Genomic DNA, 20,893 nt, shown 5'->3' on the forward strand with positions numbered 1-20,893 from the left:
GTACTCCGACTGGGGATACAGGCTTCCCGTTTGGCAGGTCAGCCCCTCCCCTCACATGGACTTGTAGTATTTTCCTGTCTTCTTAAAGACTTAGACTCAGTCAACAGGGCTTATCATGCAAATCATCTTAGTACAGACTTAGGAAGAAACTATCATTCATTGTGTCATTGTGCCAGTGTGCATTTCAGAGATGGTGTAGTGTGGTAAGAAGAGTGTGTATATGTAGGTATTAGATCAGGTTTCCCTTCATCTATAGTAAGGTGTTAGAAAGAAAATTCCTAGAAGTAACATAGGAAGAAATAGAAGAATAAAGTTGATCTGTATTCTATCAAAAGACCAAAAGAGCAGCCAGGCCTGTGGCATATGGCATCCCATATGGGCGCTGGTTCATGTCCCGGCTGCTTCTCTTCTGATCCGGCTCTCTGGCGTGGCCTGGGAAAGCAGTAGAAGATGGCCCACGTCCACAGGCCCCTGCACCCGGAAGGGGCTCCTGGCTCCCGGCTTTGGATTGGGTCAGCTCCAGCCGTTGGCAGCCATCTGGGGAGTGAACCAGTGAATGAAAGACCTCTCTGTCTCTCTCTCTCTCTCTAACTCTGCCTCTCAAGTAAATAAATAAATTAAAAAAAAAAAGGTGAAAAGATTTGAGTATTGTTTGCTTTGGGAGCAGACTTTAAGGAAGAGGAAGGGACTGCTTTTTTTCTCTTTAAATAGTATATATCCCTTTTAGACACAGTCAACTTTTTAAAGTTTTTAAATTGCTTTTTAAATTTATTAATACACAAAGAACAGATTTCCTAGCTATGATTCCAATAATACTTCCTTCCCTTCCTCCCTTCTCCTTCCTTCCTTTCATTTCTGCTATCCAACATTTTAAATCTCGTATTTCTTTCAGAGTAAAATTAAAACATATTATTTATTTAAACATTTATTTTATTTATTTGAAAGGCAGAGTTAGAGAGAGGGAGAGACAGAGATAAAGAGCTCTTCCATATGCTAGTTCACTCCCCGAATGGCTGCAACAACTGGGGCTGGGCCAGGCTGAAGCCGGGAGCTCTTTTGGCTCTCCCATGTGGGTGCTCGGGCTGAAGCATGTGGGCCACCTGCTGCTGATTCCCCAGGCACATCAGGGCACGCTGGCTCGGAAGCAGAGCATCTGGGGTTCGAACTGGCACCCATATGGGGTGCTGGAGCTTGCAGGTGGTGACTTGAGGCACTAGGCCACAGCGCTGGCCCCGATTAAAGCATTTTAAACTAACAAACTGCATGTTCAGGTATCTCGTTTGTAGCCTAGCTCAGAATGACTAAATACCCTTTTTAGTCTGGGTCCTAAAGCAGAATTCTATTTATTGGGATGTTAAAGTCAGAATAGGAGATATCCCACAGTACTCTTGGCATAGACAGGAATAACCCAGCTCTTCTGATCTTTAACTTAAGTGGCCTCAGGCTACCCCAAAGCATGTTATTTCCTTGCTGTCTCAGAGCCTAGGGATTCCTGAATTGAAGACAATGGACCACCAGCCCTGCTTTGCACATTTCTATAATAAAAGAGAGCTGAAATTCTTTTTATTTGTGATACCTAATGGTTGAATGGGGCCCAAAATAATCCCCTCTCCACGGCTGTAGCAATGAGCGTTTTGGTGGTAAGTGTTGTGGTGCAGTGTTTTGAGCCCTAGCTTGTAACACAGGCATTCCACTTCCTAGCCAGCTCCCTGCTAACTCTCCTGGGAGGGCAGCAGAGATGGCTGAAGTGCTTGTACCCCTGTCCTTACAATGGAAACCAGGATGCAGTTCCTGGCTCTTGGTTTCAGCCTGACGCAGCCCTGGCTGTTGTGGCCATTTGGGGAGGGAACCAGTGGATGGAAGATCTCTTTCCTGTCTCTCCCTCTCTGCCTTTCAAGTAAATAAATAAATCTGTAAAAAATTGTGCATTTTCTTAACTTAATTATATTTTGGATATTAGGTATTAAATAAATCTGGGTGTAATTTTTAAACCAAAATTTTGTCTTGTTTTATAGACTTTGTCCATTGGTGTTCTTGATATTTTTGGATTTGAAGATTATGAAAATAATAGCTTTGAACAGTTCTGTATTAATTTTGCTAATGAACGTTTACAACACTACTTTAATCAGCACATCTTCAAATTGGAGCAAGTGAGTACCTGTGCATGCCTGCCTCGCCTCAGTACACACACACACTTTTGTGTCAAAGTCATAGTCTGCGTTTTCAGTCTTGTATTTTAGTAGATATGATGTTTGTTATGTCATTGTAAGCAAATAGCAGATCAGGGCAGAGTTTTTAAGCCATGCTCTGCAGTGTTCTTTGGTAGTACACAGATTTGCTAATAAGTGCTTGTTTAAGTTCTCCTTTGAATGAAACGATGGCATGGATGTTTTGGGGGGATTTGTTGGTGTTAACTGTTTTAATTGCTTCTGTGGCCTTTGGAACTGTAATGCTAAGTATGCTGCTTTGATTGCATTTGTCTCAGTTCTGTGATGGGACTGAATAGCTAATTAATAGAATCTGAAGTCCGCAGCGTGTGGATACAAAGAAGCAGAAAGGTTGGAGCTACTAAGATGGGTAACCACTTAGTTCTTGTGAGAATCTCACAGTTCACAGTTTAAAAAAAAAGATTCCACGCTAATTATTAGAATAAAGGTGAAGTTGAACAAAATGTAGGCTTTTACTTCAAACTAGCTTTGAAATCAGTAACTGTTTGGGGTAGAATTTCATTTTGTATGTGAGGACATAGGCAGTGGCAGGGTTCATCAGCTCGGCAGTGGCAGGGTTCATCAGCTCAATCCAAGGGCAATGGTGAAGAATGGAAAATGACCCGAAAGTGCACAACAGCTAGCAAGGCTATAAAGAGGGGAAAATGAGCACTTTGTATCGTCAAATGCTGGGTTCTGGGGCTCTTGCTCTGTCTTAGCTTTCAGGACTGTCTGTGGCTTAAAGGTTCACGGTTGTTCACAGAAGTAGAGTTGAATTAGTACTGGCTGCTCTGATGAATGCTGAAGTTCTAGACACAACATTTTAGCTGGTTGCTACACTGTAACTGCTGAAAGTTAATAACCTTTGTTATAGTATTAACTAATTATTTATCAAGTAGGTGCTGTTTTTATCTAGTTTTACAGATGGTGCCTAATGCCAGTTTAAAAAATTTAAGACTTAGGTTCCGTAACTCTTGCTTTTAACCAGAAGCTGAGCTGGACACGGTACCTAAGTCTGTTGATCCTGTCCATGGCTTTTTTTTTTTTTTTTTTTTTAAAGATTTATTTGTTTATTTGAAAGTCAGTGTTACACACAGAGAGAGGAGAGGCAGAGAGAGAGAGAGAGAGAGAGAGGTCTTCCATCTGCTGGTTCACTCCCCAATTGGCTGCAACAGCTGGAGGTGCTCCCATCTGAAGCTAGAAGCCAGGAGTTTCCTCCAGGTCTTCCCATGTGGGTGCAGGGGCTCAAGGACTTGGGCCATCATCTTCTACTGCTTTCCCAGGCCATAGCAGAGCGCTGGATTGGAAGAGGAGCAGCCGGGACTAGGACCAGCATCCATTTGGGATTCCGGAGCTTCAGGCCAGGGCTTTAAGCCACTGTGCCACAGTGTTGGCCATCTGTCCATGGCTTTTTAAGTCATGTTTAAGCCATGTTTTTATGGCTTTGGCTTTTTATGCCATGTTAAATTATTATCTCTTCTCCTTTGCAGATAGGTACAGGTGTTGGAGAATGGGGGGAGTTCATGTTGTTGACTGCATTCTGTGTTTTATGAAGTAAAGCAGCAGCTGCCCCATGTATCATGAAGCAGAAGACAGGTTGACTGCTTTTAGAGTGAGAAAGCTGTTCTTTCATTATAAACTGAAGTTATTCTTAACTTTTCTAGAAGTCCAGGTGAGACATAAAAGACCCCTAAGAAATGCCTAGGCTGTAATCATGCTGTATGGAAAAGAGCTTCATAGGTCATTGAAGAATGTGCTTGTAACTACTTGGGGTGGGCAGTCTTGGTTTGCTTGCGACCTTGAATGTCATAATTTTAGACTGTCTGATGTGATTATGGATCAGAAGATTCAGATTCTAAATTATACCATCTTTTTCTAACTCAAATCTCAGTATTCTCGTGTTTTCTGATCTGTGGGGTATACCTTTTTTTTTCTTGAAGATTATATATTTATTGAAAGGCAAACTTATGATGAGAGAGAGAAAGGGAAAGAGAAAGAGAAAAAGAGATAGCAAGAGAGATCATCCACCTGCTGGTTTACTCCCCAGGTGGCAGCAGTAGCCAGGCTGAGTGCAGGAGGCTGGAGCTTCTTCAGGGTCTCCCTTGTGGGAAGCTGGGGTCCTAGCACTTGGGCCGCTTCCTCTGTGTTTCCTAGGCATTAGCAGGGAGCTGGATTAGAAGGGGAGCAGCCAGTTGGGGCTGGCGCTGTGGCGTAGTGGGTAAGGCCGCTGCCTGCAGTGCTGGCATCCCCTATGGATGCTGGTTCGCAAGTCCCAGCTGCTTCGATTCCTATACGACCGTGTGCTGTGGCTTGTGAAAGCAGTAGAAGAAGGCCCATGTCCTTGGGTCCCTATACCCCTGCAGGAGACCTGGAGGAGGCTCCTTGCTCCTGACTTTGGATTGGCGCAGCTCCAGCTCCAGCCTTGCGGCCAACTGGGGAGTGAACCAGGGGATGGAAGATCTCTCTCTCTCCATAGAGCAGCCAGGACATGAAGTGATGCCCATATGGGATGCTGGTGTAGCAGGTGGCGGGTACACCACAGTACAGTGGGGTGTCTTTGATGTAATTTAAGGGAAGCTTAAAGACCGTTTACTTCTTGACTTCTTGGCCATTCTTTTTTTTTTTTTTTTTTTTTTTTGACAGGCAGAGTTAGAGGGAGAGAGAGAGAGACAGAGTGAAAGGTCTTGCTTTTAACATTGGTTCACCCCCCCCCCCCCCAGATGGCCGCCAAGGCTGGTGTGCTGCGGCCAGTGTGCTGCGCCGATCCAAAGTCAGGAGCCAGGTGCTTCCTCCTGGTCTCCCATGCGGATACAGGGCTCAAGCACCTGGGCCATCCTCCACTGCCTTCCCGGGCCACAGCAGAGAGCTGGCCTGGAAGAGGAGCAACCGGGACTAGAACCCCGGGGTGCCAGCGCCGCAGGTGGAGGATTAGTCAAGTAAGCTGCTGCGCCAGCCTTCTTTGCCTTTCTGTTAGAGGACACTTTTAAAAAGTTCATGGAAGGGCCGGCGCCGCGGCTCACTAGGCCCATCATTTGGGGGCTGTTCTGTTCCTAGAGGTGTTTCTCTCTGTGGGCAGGGGATTGCTGCTTTTAAAAGAAATAGGCTTGAGGGGCTGAGGACATGAGCAGAATTTTCTCCAGACTCCCCAGGGAGGAAGAGGCTCCTGGTTTCTCCTGTAGGCTTTAGGCTGAGACTCTGAAAAGGTTACATGTTAGGAGGAAGGGCAAACTGCAAGTGGACAGGCATCGCAAGGATGTTTCCAGTGTGCGTCATTCAACCCTCGTCAGGTTAAAGTAGTGTAGAATTTCTCTCTCTCTCTCTCTCTCTCTCTCTCTCTATATATATATATATATATATATCTTGGTTTATTGCTTTATTTGAAAGGCAGAGTCAGAGAGAGAAAGAGACACAGAGATAGAATAATGACCTCAACTGCCAGAGCTAAGGTGGTCAGAAGCCAGGAGCCAGGAGCTTCTTCCAGGTCTCTCACATGAGTGCAGGGGTGCAAGGGCTTGGGCAATGCTCTGCTGCTTTCCCAGGCAAGTTAGCAGGAAGCTGGATTGGAAGTGGAGCAGCTGGAGCTCGAGTGGGTGCCCGGTATGGGATGCTGGCGTCGGAGGTGGCGGATTTACCTCCTGTGCCACTGTGCCAGCCCCAGTAGTATAGGATTTCTAGCGTTCTTAGCACCGACTGCCTAGAGAAAATTCAATGTCCACTGGAAGAAGACTTCATCCTGGTGCTAAAATTACTTCTGCAATGCAAGACCGAAGATGAGGGGCTATTGTCCTTTAAACTAAAACTTGTTGTTAGTCAGTAGCTAATACATCCCTGATTCTAGCTCAGAATGTAGGAAGGAATGAAGAGTGATGAAAATTACAAAGAAGGGGCGAATCTAAGTGACTCTGAACTAAATCAAAGGGAGAAAATAACTTTTATAGTGTATTGTTTAGGTAGAACTAAACTACATAAAAACAATAGCATATAAGTTAGGCAGGGAGTAAATGGAACTTCATGTAGTCTAAGATCTTTACATGAATTAAGTTATAAACTATTTGTTAGACATTGCTGTTAATAATATAATTAATAATTAATCAGGGATATATGTGATGGTATCTAGGATATCCACAAAGTAGTATAAGAATGTAAAACTTTTGAAATTAATATAGGGTATAAGTAAAATAGAAATAACTGACAGAAGAAAATGAAAGCTGAGAAAGGGTAAGTAGCAAATAGATGGTTGATTTAATCCCTTAAATATCAATGATTGCATTAGAAATAAATGGATCAGGTTGAGTGTTTCCTGTGGTGGTCTGAGGTGCCTTCATCCGCATTGGAGTACCTGGTTCTAGTCCTGGGTCCTGGATCCTGACCCCAGCTGCCTGCCGTTGCAGACTTTGGGGGCAGGAATGATGACTCAGGTATTTGAGTTCTGGCCATCCATATGGGAGACCAGGAGTTCTGGACTCCTAGCTCTGGCCTGGCCCATCCCTGCCTTGAGGATGAGTGCATTTCTTAAAGATGTTATTTCTTTGAGATGTAAAGATAGAGAGGGAGAGGAGAGAAATGTCTTCCATCTGTTAATTCACTCCCCAAATGGCTGCAGCTGCAATGGCTGGAGTTTCCTCTGGGGCTCCCAGATGGGTGCCGGGGCCCAAGCACTTGGGCCATTTTCTACTGCTTTCCTAGGCCATAGCAGAGAGCTGGATTGCAAGAGGAACAGCCAGGACATGCCCGGCGCCCATATGGGATGCCGGCGCTGCAAATGGAGGCTTAGCCTACAATACCACAGCACCTGCCTGAGAGCATTTTCTTATTGTTTCTTTCCTTCCCTTCCTCTTTCTCAAATGCACAAGAAAATCCCCCAAATCAAACATTGTAAATGAGTTGCTCCAACTAGAACCTGGGGTTTGCCAGACTGGATATAATACAGAAGTAAACGGCTGCTGCTGCTGAGAGACGTGTGGTGCTCAGGAAGAAAGTTAAGTCAGAAGAGATTGAGGGGCCAGTCTGGTTGTGTAGCAGGTTAACCAGCTGCCTGCAGTGCTGGCATCCCATATGCCCGCCGCTTCATGACTTGGCTGCTCCACTTCCAATCTGGCTCCTTGCTAATGCACCTGAGAAAGCAGCGGAAGATGATCCAACTGCTTGGGCCCCTGCACACACATGGGAGACCCGGAGGAAGCTCCTGGCTACAGACTGGCCCAGCCCCAGCTGTTGCAGCTATTTGGGGAGTGAACCAGTGGATGGAAGATCTTTCTCTTGGTCTCTCCCTCTCTCTGTCTATAACTCTGCCTCTCAAATAAATGAATAAATCTTTAAAAAAAAAAAGATTTGGTTAAATGTAACCATAAGTGAGTATTTGTAGCTGTTTTAATATCACACTTTAAGCATTACTAGAGATAAAAATATTATCTCATAATGCTAGAAGGATCAGTTCAATAGGAAATGTATATTCCCAAATCTATAAATATCTGATAACATAGACTCAAAATACATAAAGCAAAATTCAGTAAAAATAAAAGCAGCAGTATATATTTGTTCCCATAGTGGAATTCTTTTTTAAAGATTGACTTGCTTATTTGAAAGAGTGACAGAGAAAGATAGAAATCTTTCATCTTCTGGTTTACTCCCCAGAGGCCAAAATGGCCTGGGTTGGTCCTGGCCCAAACTAGGAGTTAGGAATTCCATTTGTGCCTCCCACGTGGGTGGCAGGGTCCCTACCACTTGAGCCATCTTCTGCTACTTTCCTAGACATATTAGCAGGCTTATCAAATGATATGGAAAGAAAAAAAGAACTTGCCAGGACTAACAGAAGAAAGAAAAAATCTGATTCTATAATTATTAAAGAAATAGTTCATGTAAATACAAATCTTTCAGTAAGGAACATTGCAAGCCAAGACACTCCACTGCTGAATTTGACCAGTGTTGAAAGAAGAGACTTTCAATCTGCCTGAACACTTTATGTGCAATAGAAAAAACCAAATAATTCTGAACACACTTTAAGGCCCAGGATAAGATTGTTACCCAGATGTGCTAAGGATATATATACCTGGTCTTCTGCTGCCTCACCAAGCGTATTCGTAGAAAGGTGGATTAGAACAGAGCAGCCAGGACTCACAGCAGCCCTCAGATAGGGGATGATTCAGATAAGGGATGACTTCACCTGTTGAACTGTGGGGAGCAACTGAGACTAGACTAAATTACTGGAACTAGGACTAATTCTATGCATCTGATCTCCCACAATATGGTGCTGAGAGAGAGCAAACAAGTTCTACGCAGCTGCCTCGCCAATTTGACTAACAAGTGGCAGGAGCTGATCCTGCTCCTGATTGGAGGAGAGCAGCGTGCTCGGCGTGTGGGCAGCAGAGCATGGATTGGTGGAAGAGGGCTATAAAGGAAGAGAGAGACAACATGCACCAGGAACATCTGGGAGCAGCCCCTGAGCAGCCCCTGAGCAGCCCCTGAGAGCCGGCCGGCGGTGTGCCGCTCCTCCGCGAAAGCGGGGAAAGCGGTGGGGGGTGCTGCCCCTCTGCGGAGGCCGGGGGCTGGCAGCTAACCCGGGCCGGCGTCGTTCCTCCGCAAGTAGGGGAACGGCAGCAAACCGGGAAGGGCTGGACAGAAAGAACAGCGCAGGGTCCAGTGTCGTTCCTCCGTGAATGGGGGAGCGACATTGAAGCACAATGCCAACCCCTTTTAACTGTTTAAAGATGGCTTTTCTATAACGATTTCTTATTGGTGAAATCATTATTAAAGGAAAACACTGAGCATGTACCTCTCCAGGGCTGGCACTGTGGCATAGCGGGTAAAGCTGCTACCTTCAGTGCAGACATCCCGTATGGACGTTGGTTCAAGTCCCGGCTACTCCACTTGTGATCCAGCTCTCTGCTCTGGCCTGGGATAGTAGTGGAAGATGGCCCAAGTCGTTACCTGCCCTATACCTCTGTTCCTCTTCACAGTGCCATGGTTCAGTCCCAGGCTCTGGCGCCTTACTTTAGCTTCCTGATAATGCAGACCCTGAGAGGCAGCAGTTATGACTCAAGAGTTAAGTTCCTTTTACCTGCATGGGATATTGGTATTGAGTTCCAGGCTACTGGCTACCAAGTCCAGGGTGTTGCAGGCATTTGGGGAGTGGACCAGCAGATGGAAGCTTGCTCTGTGTTGGTCAGTGTCATTCTGTCGCACCCTCTCTCTTAAATAAATATGTGAAAAATATTTTTTAAAAAAGCTTAGATCATTCTTTAAAGTCTGATAAAAGCTTTTAAAAATCCTTGTTATTGCATACTTAATATTTTCTGCAAGATGAATAAATTATTTTATTATTTGGTTTTCCTAGGAGGAATATAGAATGGAAGGAATCAGCTGGCATAATATAGATTATATTGATAATAGCTGTTGTATCAATCTCATTAGCAAAAAACCAACAGGACTGCTGCATCTTTTGGATGAAGAAAGCAAGTGAGTATGATTCTGAATTTCTTACTAGCTGTTTGGGCTTTTCATGTCATCTTCAGATTAAACATTGTTCTGCGTTGTTGTTTTTTTTTAAATTTTTATTTAATTTATTTGAAAGAGTGAGGGAGGGGAAGAGAGAGAGATCTTCTACCCACTGGTTCACTCCCCCAGTGGGTCATAGTGGTGGGGGCTAGGCCAGGCCGAAGCCAGGATCCAGGAATTCACCTAAGTTTTCCATGTGGTTGACAGGGGCCCAAGTACTTGAGCCATCTGCTGCTGCTTTCCTGGGTGGGTTGGTAGGGAGCTGGATTGGAAGCAGAGCAGCTGGGACTTGAGCCACTGCTCCTATAAGAAATACCATCATTACAGACAGCGGTTTAACACACTGTGCCATCATCCCTATCCTTACATTGTCAAGTAAACTGGTACTTGTCTATATGTAGTTTTCTTTTTTCCTGGATAAATAGGGTGGGCTTCACCATTTAACTTGGTAAGTTTTTCTAGATTTCTTCTACACATTTTGAAATTGAATTTGTTGTATATTCCTTTATTCTTTTTTTTTTTTTAAATGATTTACTTATTTATTTGAAAAACAGAGTTACGGAGTAATGTAGAGTCAGAGAGAGAGAGAGAGAGAGAGAGAGAGATAGATATCTTCCATCTGCTGGTTCACTCCCCAAATGGGAGCTGGGCTGATCTGAAGCCAGGAGCCAGTAGCTTCTTCCAGGTCTCCCACGTCGGTGCAGAGTCCCCAGGAGTTGGGCCATCTTCCACTGCTTTCCCAGGCCATAGCAAAGAACTGGACTGGAAGTACTGCTGTACTTAAAATTCTTACACAGTGTTAAGTACAGTAGTTTTTAAACTTTGCTGGCATCCTTCACTTGTGTATATTTGGGAAACTTCAAAATCACAGATGATTTTGCTGTTGGGAGTTGAGAGCCATTGCAGTTGATAATGCAAAGATAAGCAGTTCTTTTGTTTGCGGTAATGTGTAGTAGCAAAATGAAATGATAAAGCAATTGAAGACAAAGATCACATAGGTAGTAGCTGATGAACCGGAGATTCCAGATTAGAGCTTTGACCTGAGCTGTGATGTCTCACTGGCCTGTGTGCTGAGCCCCTCTGCCTGGTGATATAACAGATATTCCCAGCTGCTTGTTGAACACAGGGCCTGTGGAGAGCTTTTGTTTTCATCTTTGCTGGTTTGGAATAAGGCTGTTCTCATCTCTATCCTACTTCTTTTGAAAGTTCTCCACTCAAAAGTAAGAGAAAAAGGTAAGCTGTTCTGTTACTCAGAGGGTTAGAGGGTAAATACACCTTACCAAGAGACAGCAAGGTGAGCGTCTTGCCTAAAGTGAGGCATTCTGCCCTGGAATATGGAGACGTGAGTTTGCAGAGGTGCCTTGGCCTTGGCCTGGCGTCAGTTCGTCTTTGCCTTGGTGACCCGTGAGTGTTCTGAGTAGAGGAGGCACAAAGGTAAAGCCTGCTGAAGGAGAATACATGTTGATAATATGCTGTGATTTCTCACAAAAGGGAAGACTGAAGCTGGTAAAGCTGTGAAACTATTGTAGAGGCAGTTGCTGTTGTCCCTGTTTAAACTGCAAGTGTTTTGGGGTGTGTTGTGTTGTGGATGAAGCTGCCACCTGGAATGCCTGCCTCCCATCTCAGAGTGCCATTTTGTGTCTTGATTACTCCATACTTCTGATCCAGATTCCTGCTGATGTGCTTAGGAGGCAGCAGATGATGATGGTCTAAGTGCTTGGGTTTCTGCGACACATGTGGGAGGCCCAGAGGGAGTTCCAGGCTCCTAGTTTATTGGAGATGAACTAGCAGATGCAAGATCTCTCACTCTTCCTTTCTGTTTTCTACTCTGACATTCAAATAAATAAACACAATATTTCAAAGGCAGTGGAGGATGGCCCAAGTGCTTGGGCCCTGCACTTGGGAGAAAGCACCTGGCTCCTGGCTTCGGATCAGCGAAGCGCGCCGGCTGTAGTGGCCATTTTGGGGGTGAACCAACGGAAGGAAGACCTTTCTCTCTCTCTCTCTCACTAACTCTGCCTGTCCAAAAAAAAAAGAAAAAGAAAAGAAAAGGAAATGTTAATCCATTCTAAAGTAGGTTTACAGTTTGGAAGTAAGCCGTTTGTGGAGGTTTTCAGGCAGGGATAGGTATTTGAATGGTAAAAGAGGGCAAGGTGTGAGGAAAATGCCAGTGTCAGTGACATAAAAATGTTGATGACACGATCCCTGTAGAAAGCTAAATACTGTTAGGTATTTTTACTACTGTTAATTACTTTTGCTGTCACTATGGTACTTAGTATTCATTTTACGTAAGTTACAGAAAATAATTTGAAAATATAAGTTGCTTGCCCAAGGTGACTTGCAGAACTGGTAGTCTAAGCTCTTCCTATCTGACACCAAGGGCCTTCTCTAAGGAACTATTCTTGTCAGTTTGCAGACATTTTCATGCATTCAGTTTGATGCTCAGCTTCTGTACAGCCTCTTGCCACTATTTCTCATTGATGTAGCTACTGTTAAACCAAACCGTTTCCTGAAAGGTACTTTCTGCTTGTTCTGCCAGTGGTATTTCCTGTATTTGAAACTCCTACTCAGCCTGACATCTAGCTCATAATTGCCGCCTGGTACTCTGTGAGTTTTTTTAGTAGTTCTGTCCACCAATGATTTAAAAAACACTTTTAAAATTTATTTGAAAGGTGAAGAGACAGATGTATGCATGGGTGTGTGTATTTACACACACATTCGCCTATCCTGTCTGCTGGTTTACTCCCCAGGTGCCTGCTTTAGCTCTAGCCAGGGACAAAGCCAGAAGTCAGGTATTTAACCCAGGTCTATAATGTAAGTGGTAGGAACCCAACCACTTGAGCCTTCGCCACTGCCTTCCAGGGTCTGCACTCATTGAAATCAGGAGCTGGAGCTGGACATTGCATCAGGCCCACCAGTGTGGGACTGGCATCTTGTTTGGTGGCTTAAATGTTAGGCTAAATGTGCTCCCCTCCTCCCCACCCCCACCATGATTCCTCCCCTCTCCCTTTCGGAACTTTTATTGCCTTACTTGCTATTATGCATTTAGTTCTGATTACATATTATTTTTATCATTCCTGATATGAAATGTTTAAGTCAGTACCGTCAGTGAATAGAGATTGATAGATATATGTTTAAAATAATAACACTTACATATGTAGTCATTAGTATAGTTAAGAAAATTGGTACCTATTTATACATGAAGAAATAGGAAAATGAACAGTGACTGTAGATTAAAGGATTTGTGTTAATTGAGAGGTTATTTGCTTTTTTGGAAGTTTTTGGCCCCAATGACCATATGAATTGGATTTTACATTCCTTTGGCTTTTACAGAGCAACCTAAGCTCTATGCCTAGTGACTTTAGTTAGTGTCACAGCGTTGCTGCTTGCAGAGTGTGCCTGTAGACAGATCACAGCTGTAGATCTCTCATCTCTTGTGGAATACCAAGCCTTTCCTACTCACTTTTCAGCTTTTGGCATCAGATCAGATGGTATAGGTGAAAACTTTGTAAACTGCTAGATATGTAAAATGTTACTTATTTGAATATGCTTTTCAAAAAACTGTACTAACTACTTTGTCTTTCTTGTGTTTGTTTTTGAATTTAGCTTTCCACAGGCTACAAATCAAACATTGCTAGACAAGTTTAAGCATCAACATGAAGAGAATTCTTACATTGAATTTCCAGCAGTAATGGAGCCTGCTTTCATCATAAAACATTATGCTGGGAAAGTAAAATATGGGGTAAAGGTCAGTAAATTTTTCCCTGAGTCTGCTTTCAAGGCAGGGTATATTGCTGGCTGTGTCAGTGTCTGGCAGTCTACTCTGTTGTGGTGGCAGCCTTTGGTCAGTAACATGTGGAGCTATTTTATATGAGGATCGCACCAAATTCGGATTCTGCTGTTCAGCCCATTATTGTCTCAGATAACATTTCTGTTGGTTTCCTTCTGCAGATACACCTGACGTCAGTCCACTCTAATAGCCTGTGTAGGTCAGAAGGCATAGATTGCATCTGTATGAATGCGCCTCACACGCGTTGCTTCATCCCCATGATTTCTTGTATTGTTGCCTTCTGTGTCCCCATAAGGTCTAACAAAGCCTTCATGTCATCGTGTGCCTTTAGGTAACTGTGAGTTTGCACTCCTAATGGAAGTGTTGAAACTCATAACTCTTGGGGAGAGAAAGTGTCATATTTTTTGCCATTTTTTCCCTGTAATTGGTGAGCCTACCTTTCCACCACTTGATGTTGGAGCCTGCCCTTTAAGGCACTTAAGTTCCCAGGCAGTGCGGTGATGACCTGAGAGTAGGAGAGAAGCAGTAGGAACTGGTTCTGGGTGAATATCCTGTCATGTATTCATCCATTCACTGAGGAGCTTGCTCAGACATGGGGATTGGGAGACACACCATGTGTCATTCATTCTGCTTGGTGTTTGGAATGTTCTAGTGACAAACTAGACAGACACGTTCTTGACTCTGTATTCACATTTGTAGGGGTGTGTGTGTGTGTGTGTGTGTAATACAGACAGATGAGCTACATGCTGTTAATAATTGAATTCTGTTGGCAAAATTGTTGCGTTTGAATTTGTGGATCTATGAGCACAACTGTTAGAAACTTAAGGGGCCGGTGCCATGGCTCAGTAGGTTGATCCTCTGCTTACCGCACCGGCATCCCATATAGGCACCGGGTTCTAGTCCCAGTTGTTCCTCTTCCAGTCTGGCTTTCTGCTGTGACCCGGGAAGGCAGTGGAGGATGGCCCAAGTGCTTGGGCCCCTGTACCCATGTGGGAGACCAGGAGAAGCACCTGGCTCCTGGCTTCGGATCGGTGCAGCGCCGTCCGTGGCAGCCATTTGGGGAGTGAACCAATGGAAGGAGGACCTTTCTCTCTCTCACTTGCTGGCTCGCTCGCTCACTGTCTATACCTCTACCTATCAAATAAATCAAAAAAAAAAAAAAAAAAAGAAAATTAAATTCTGAGAGATGACCTGATGTAAATGTTATTTTGCTGAGGAAATTGGATGTTGGATATTTAATTCAGGAGATGGGCAAAAGTTGAAATAATTATAAACAGGTCATTGCTACTAGATTAAATGAATTAGCACAGGAGATAAGGTCGTAAAATTAATTCAGAGGGTAGATAGTGAGTTAATTCTTCAGGGCTTCTATGCCAAGATAAAGGAGTTGAGTTTTTATTAAAAGACAGAAAACATGAAAAAGCCTTAATTAGATGATGTGATTTCTCTTTTTAAAAGATTGTCTTGATGGTTTTGAGGGGAAAGGACAGCTGGGGGAGACTGGAACCCGGGAGATAATTAGGTGGCTTTTTTGAGTTGAGGTGAAAAGTTCAGGGTAGTGGGACTTCAGGTGTGGCAGTGGCGATGGTGAGATGAGAGCCAGGTCACGGTGAGATCTGTTTGGAACTATCCAGATATTCTCCACATCCTAAAGAAGTGAGTGACTTCTGCCTAGAGCTGATGGGTACATTGGAGGTGCTCTTTTCTGAAACAGAAAACAGGGAGAACTCGGTGTTAGAACAGGAAGTGAAAATGCACTTTAAAAAGCAAAACCAAACAAACACTTGAGCATATTGTGATGTGCGTAAAGACGTAAATCTAAACGCCACAGATTTCTTGCACGCCTCTTCTCAGCTCATTTCTCCTCAGAGGTAGCTGCCATCCTGTCACCTTTTGTGTACCTAGATCCTCCATTTCAGATAATGAAATCATATAGTGTCTGCACTTAGTCTCTGGTATTCATCCTTACTATCGGGTGGCAAGGACAAGAATGCAGGGAGGATCAAAGGCGGGTAATGAAACCAGGAGACGTATCACTAGAGAGGAGAAGGATGATTTGTAATGGTGGAAGGAGCCACTAAACAGGAGACCTCTTTACCAGGAGTTGATAATGGCCTTGATTCAAGATAGCTAAAGCAGCAGGACAGCAGTAGTTCGACAGTCCACCATCACTGTGAGAGATTTTGAACACCCACCTCTCAGTAACTAATGGAATAAGCAGATAAAAACTCAGTATGAACAGAAATACTGAAACACCACTGTTACGCAGCTGAATTGACATCTCAGAAGAAGTGGAAAATCGAGTGTTTCATGAGTCAGCAAAACTCTTCTAAATAACCCAAATAAAACTGCAAATAAGAAATCATATTTTAAACTATTTATTTTAGTTATAAATGATTAAAATTATGACATTTTAAACCTGCCAATGGAAATACAGCATATCAAATTTGATAGGATTCAGTTAATGCAATGATTAGAGAGAAATTAATAATTTTTTTTTTTTTGACAGGCAGAGTGGACAGTGAGAAAGAGAGACAGAGAGAAAGGTCTTCCTTTGCCATTGGTTCACCCTCCAATGGCTGCCGCAGCCGGTGTGCTGAGGCCGGCGCACCGCGCCTATCCGATGGCAGGAGCCAGGTACTTCTCCTGGTCTCCCATGGGGTGCAGGGCCCAAGCACTTGGGCCATCCTCCACTGCACTCCCAGGCCACAGCAGAGAGCTGGCCTGGAAGAGGGGCAACCGGGACAGAATCCGGCGCCCCAACCGGGACTAGAACCTGGTGTGTCGGTGCCGCAGGGCGGAGGATTAGCCTATTGAGCCGTGGCGCCGGCTGGAAATTAATAATTTTAAATGCACATATTACAAAGGAAGGAAGGGTGAAAAGCAGTTAGCTAAACTTCTATCTCAAGAAAGTAAAGTAAAAGAAAATTAAACCCACAGGACTTAGAGTGAGGATGTAACAGAGATGAGACTGGAAATGAGTGCCATTCAGAGCAGACAGAATAAAGACAGGAACAAACCCTTGGAAAGCTGATCCAGAACACAGGGTGGTAGACAGTGACTGACAGGGAGAAGGATTCACTGAGTACTGATATCAGGAAGCAAAAGGGAACTTCACTGCAAACTCCAGAGATGTTAGGATGTTATGAATATATCTTATCATGAAATTTAACCACATGTACAAAACTGCAGAAATTTTATTAAAACGTATTTTTACCAAAACTTATCAAGGAAAAATAGGAAAACCAGAAAACTTTGTCTGTTCAATAACTTCAATCCGTAATATAAGACTTCCTCACAAAGGAAATCTCAGACCTTTATATTTCACTGGTAAGTGCTTCCGGGAGTTTAAGTACCACTGTCTTATTTTCTTTGAAATTTGAGATACTTTTAAGATGTATACATGGATCTCAGAAATAGCAAGAGAGACCTGAGCTGGAAATACACATGCAAGGTTCAGTATATAGACAGTGTTTAAAGCAACGATCATGAATGTGATGCCTGATGTACGAGGATTGCATGAGAAGGTTAGTGATGCAAGATCAAAGTCAGTTTGAATTTCTAGTATGAACTAGCAGTGGGTATCGAAGAAGGCAGTGCACGAATTTACATCATAAACCACACTGTGTTTTCATGGAAACCAGGAGAAGCAAGCGTCTTAAGAATGATGTAGTCAGCTTGTACTGTACTTACAAATCTAGAAATACGAAGACAAAGACCAGTTTATCTGCAAAATGAAGGTCTTTGGGCACAGTCAACACGTGGTAGTCATCATGGGAAAGAGTTCTAGAATCTTGGATTGTAAAATGTGGTTATTACTGAGGTGTAGGATGGTTTTTAGAGTAGGTCAAATTAAGGTTTCAGTTTTTGTACTGGTATTTATTTATTTTTAAAAAAATTTATTTATTTGAGAGACAGAGTTATAGAGAGAGGGAGAGGGAGAGGGAGAGAGGACTTAAGTCCACTGGTTCACTCGCGAAATGGCTGCAACGACCAGAACTGGCCGATCCAAACCCAGGAATCAGAAGCTTCTGCTGGGTCTCCCCCGTGCGTGCAGGAGCCCAAGGACTTGGGCCATCTTCCACTGCTTTTCTGAGGCCATTAGCAGGGAGTTGGATCGGAAGTGGAGCAGCTGGGATTTGAATCAGTACTCATGGGATGTCGGTGCAGCAGGAGAGGCTTAACCTACTCTGCTACAGTGCCAGCCCTATCTACTGATGTTGTTATCCTTGGATCCTTGGACATGCTCCTTTGCTTTATTTCTTTATTTATCAATAAGTTACAGTTTATAATTGAATATGCTTTACTGAATAATTGTTAGAACTGAAGAAAATAAGTTATATACATTTTGCACATTTATGGATTTGAAGACTCTTAGTTTCTTAAAAAACATCCATTGATTTGAAAGGCAGAGCATCAGAGAAAGATGGAGAGACACAGAGATACCTTCTTTCTACTGCTTCTCTCCTCAAATAGCTGCACAACTTGGGCTGTGCCAGGCTAAAGGTTGGAGCTAGGAACTTCATTCACATGGGTGGCAGGGGCCCGAACACTTGGACCATCTTAATATTGCCTTTCCTGGCACATTAGCAGGGGCTGGATTGGAAGTGGGACACCCAGGACTCCAGCTAGGACTCCAGTGTGGGATGCTGGTGTCAACACTGACCCCTCGTACTTATACAAACTTCTTTCTGTAGTGCATCCTTGTGTTCTAAGGGTGTGTAGAGACAAGCCAAGGACCAAGACTCCTGGCTTGTTTTTTCTTTCTCCTGGCTCTAGAGCAGGCTGGGAAATCTTTTCTTTTTTCTGCCAAGGGGCACTTGGACGTTTATAACATCGTTTGCAGGCCGTATAAAATTATCAACTTAAAAGTAAACCTGCTGTATAGATTTATCAGATTTTGAGTCCTGCCTGTGGTTGCCTTGGCAGGGCTGAACCAGATGATGTCATGGGTTTATTACAGCCCATGGCCTGGACGTTCCCCATCTCTGTTCCTGGGGAACAAAGTATAATGATGAGAGGAAAGTCCTCCAGGTGATGGGATGAGTCCACACTGACCTCCCTACATGAGGAGCTGGTAGGTGCACACATGTGTACATGTCATACAAGTCCTCACAGAGGTGTTTTGTGAAGCCACTTCCACTCAGAACAGTCTATCACTACACTTCTGATCCTGTTGTTTGCTATGAATGTAATTTTAACCTTGTAAGGGATCTTCAGAAGGTTGATAGCAAAATTCAATTGAATGATAACATCCCTGTGAACTTTTAAAGCCACCTTGACAACACAGAGCAGTCTCGACCCTTGTCCCTGTCATGTAAGCCCCTTGCTTTCCTCTCCTGTCTCTGGAACTTTAAGCCCATTGTCTTGTGTTGTGTCCCCTTCCACCCTGTGCTTTGCAAGGTGATGTTTCTGCCTGCATACAATCCCTAGGTGATCATACCTAGTTTAACAGTCCATTTCTGTTAATATTCAAATACTTTTCTGAAATTTCCCTTGGACTGCAGACTCGATCCATCTTCTCACTTCAAGTGTGTGTAGAGACGTAGTGCAGTGGGTGTGAGTGGGTGTGTCTGAGCTGCTGCTCCTGTACCTAGTGTGCAATAGCTAGCACCTCTGTGACTTAGTTTCTTCATGTATAAACTGGGAATGCTATTTATCTCAAAAGGCTGTTAAGGAGGGTTAAATAAAATTGAGACAAGGGGCCAACACTATGGCATAGCGAGTTAAGCCACCGTTTGCAGTGCTGGCATCCCATATAGGTGCCGATTCAAGTTCTGGCTGTTTCATTCTAAACCAGCTCCCTGCTAATTGCCTGGGAGAGTAGCCGAGGATGGCCCAAGTGCTTGGGCCCCCTGCACCGAAGTGGGAGACCTGGCTGAAGCTCCTGGCTTTGGCCTGGCCCAGCCCTGGCTGTTGTGGCCATTTTGGGGAGTGAACTAGCAGATGGAAGATATCTTTTTTTAAATTCTTTTAAATGAATTAATCTTCAGAAAGAGAAAGTTAATACATGTAAAATGTTTGGAAGAGATTATAATAAATGTTACCTACTGTTATTATCCTCACCATCTCACATTTACTCCAGTGAAGCTGATTTCTTTCTTTCTTTTTTTTTAAGATTCATTTATTTATTTGAAAGACAGAATTAGAGAGAAAGATCTCACATCCACTGTTTCACTCCCCAAATGGCTGCAACTGCCAGAGCTGGGCTGATCCAAAGCCAGGAGGTGGGAGCCTCTTACAGGTCTCCCATGTGGGTTAAGGGGCCGAAGAACTTGGGCCGTCTTCCGCTGCTTTCCCAAGCACACTAGCCAGGGAGCTGGATCAGAAGTGGAGTAGCTGGGACTCGAATTGGTGCCCATACGGGATGCTGGTGCCACAGGTTGTGGCTTTTCCCACTGTGTCACAGTGCCGGCCCCAAAGCTGATTCCTTAATCTTCATTTCCTGTCCGTATACTTCTCTTTCTCTGGAGGCCACCATGTCAATATGTGACGTTGCCAGCCACCTTGTTACTCAAGCCCAGAGTGTTAACCCAGAGAATGATTCCCTCGTTCTGTTACCTCACCCTAATTCATCAGCACGTCCTTTACCTTTACCCCTAAAACATATCACAGATATGACTATTTTCACTTCCTGTTCCTACTCCTGACCTAATTTAAATCACTGTCAGCCAGTAGCATTATGACACAGTGGGTTAAGCCACGGTTTGGGACCCCCACATCCATATCAGAGTGCCTGTTTCTAGTCTGGGTACTCTGCTTCTGATTACCTTCTTGCTAATGTGCCTGGAATACTGCTAGTGATGGCCCAAGTGTTTGGCCCTCTCCCACCCCTGTGATGTAAATGGTTGGAGTTCCTGGTTCCTGGATTTGGCCTGGCTCAGCCTCGGCTATTGCGGGCTTTCGGAGAGTGAACCAGCAGATGGAAGATCTCTTGCCCATCTTTCTCTCCCCTCCCCCCTTCCCCCTTCCACCCCTCTGTCCTCTGTTCCTTTCAATTAAATAGATAAAATCTTAGGGAACGATAGACCCAATCACTGTCAGTTCTTCCCTGGTGTGTTGCGGTATCTAGTTTGCTCTCCCTTTCCATTCTTTATTTGGACAAGTTGTTGCCTATGCCCCTGTGCTTCAAAAATCCAACGGTCATCTTCTTAACATTAATAGTTTTTTCAAAAATAATACTATTACATTTCATGTAGGATTTCCGGGAGAAAAACACAGACCACATGCGCCCGGACATTGTAGCTCTGCTGAGGAGCAGTAAGAATGCATTTATCTCTGGGATGATTGGCATCGATCCTGTTGCTGTTTTCCGATGGGCAGTTCTCCGAGCTTTTTTCAGAGCTGTGGTTGCACTCAGGGAAGCTGGGAAAAGACACATCCAGAGGAAAACTGGTAAGCA

General features: G+C 44.0%; 1 protein-coding gene across 20 annotated transcripts in view; it reads left to right on the forward strand.

The window, feature by feature from the left end:
• MYO9A (myosin IXA) overlaps positions 1-20,893 on the forward strand; it is a 278,436-nt gene that overhangs the window by 107,078 nt on the left and 150,465 nt on the right. For all 20 annotated transcript variants that reach the window (XM_070054736.1, XM_070054737.1, XM_070054738.1 and 17 more), the window contains 4 exons: positions 2,016-2,150; positions 9,541-9,662; positions 13,308-13,449; positions 20,691-20,886. In XM_070054736.1, the coding sequence (XP_069910837.1) occupies positions 2,016-2,150; positions 9,541-9,662; positions 13,308-13,449; positions 20,691-20,886 (595 nt within the window). The remainder of the gene's footprint in view (positions 1-2,015; positions 2,151-9,540; positions 9,663-13,307; positions 13,450-20,690; positions 20,887-20,893) is intronic.

This window comes from Oryctolagus cuniculus, chromosome 12, assembly GCF_964237555.1.
Source record: "Oryctolagus cuniculus chromosome 12, mOryCun1.1, whole genome shotgun sequence".
In the NCBI taxonomy this organism is placed as follows: domain Eukaryota; kingdom Metazoa; phylum Chordata; class Mammalia; order Lagomorpha; family Leporidae; genus Oryctolagus; species Oryctolagus cuniculus.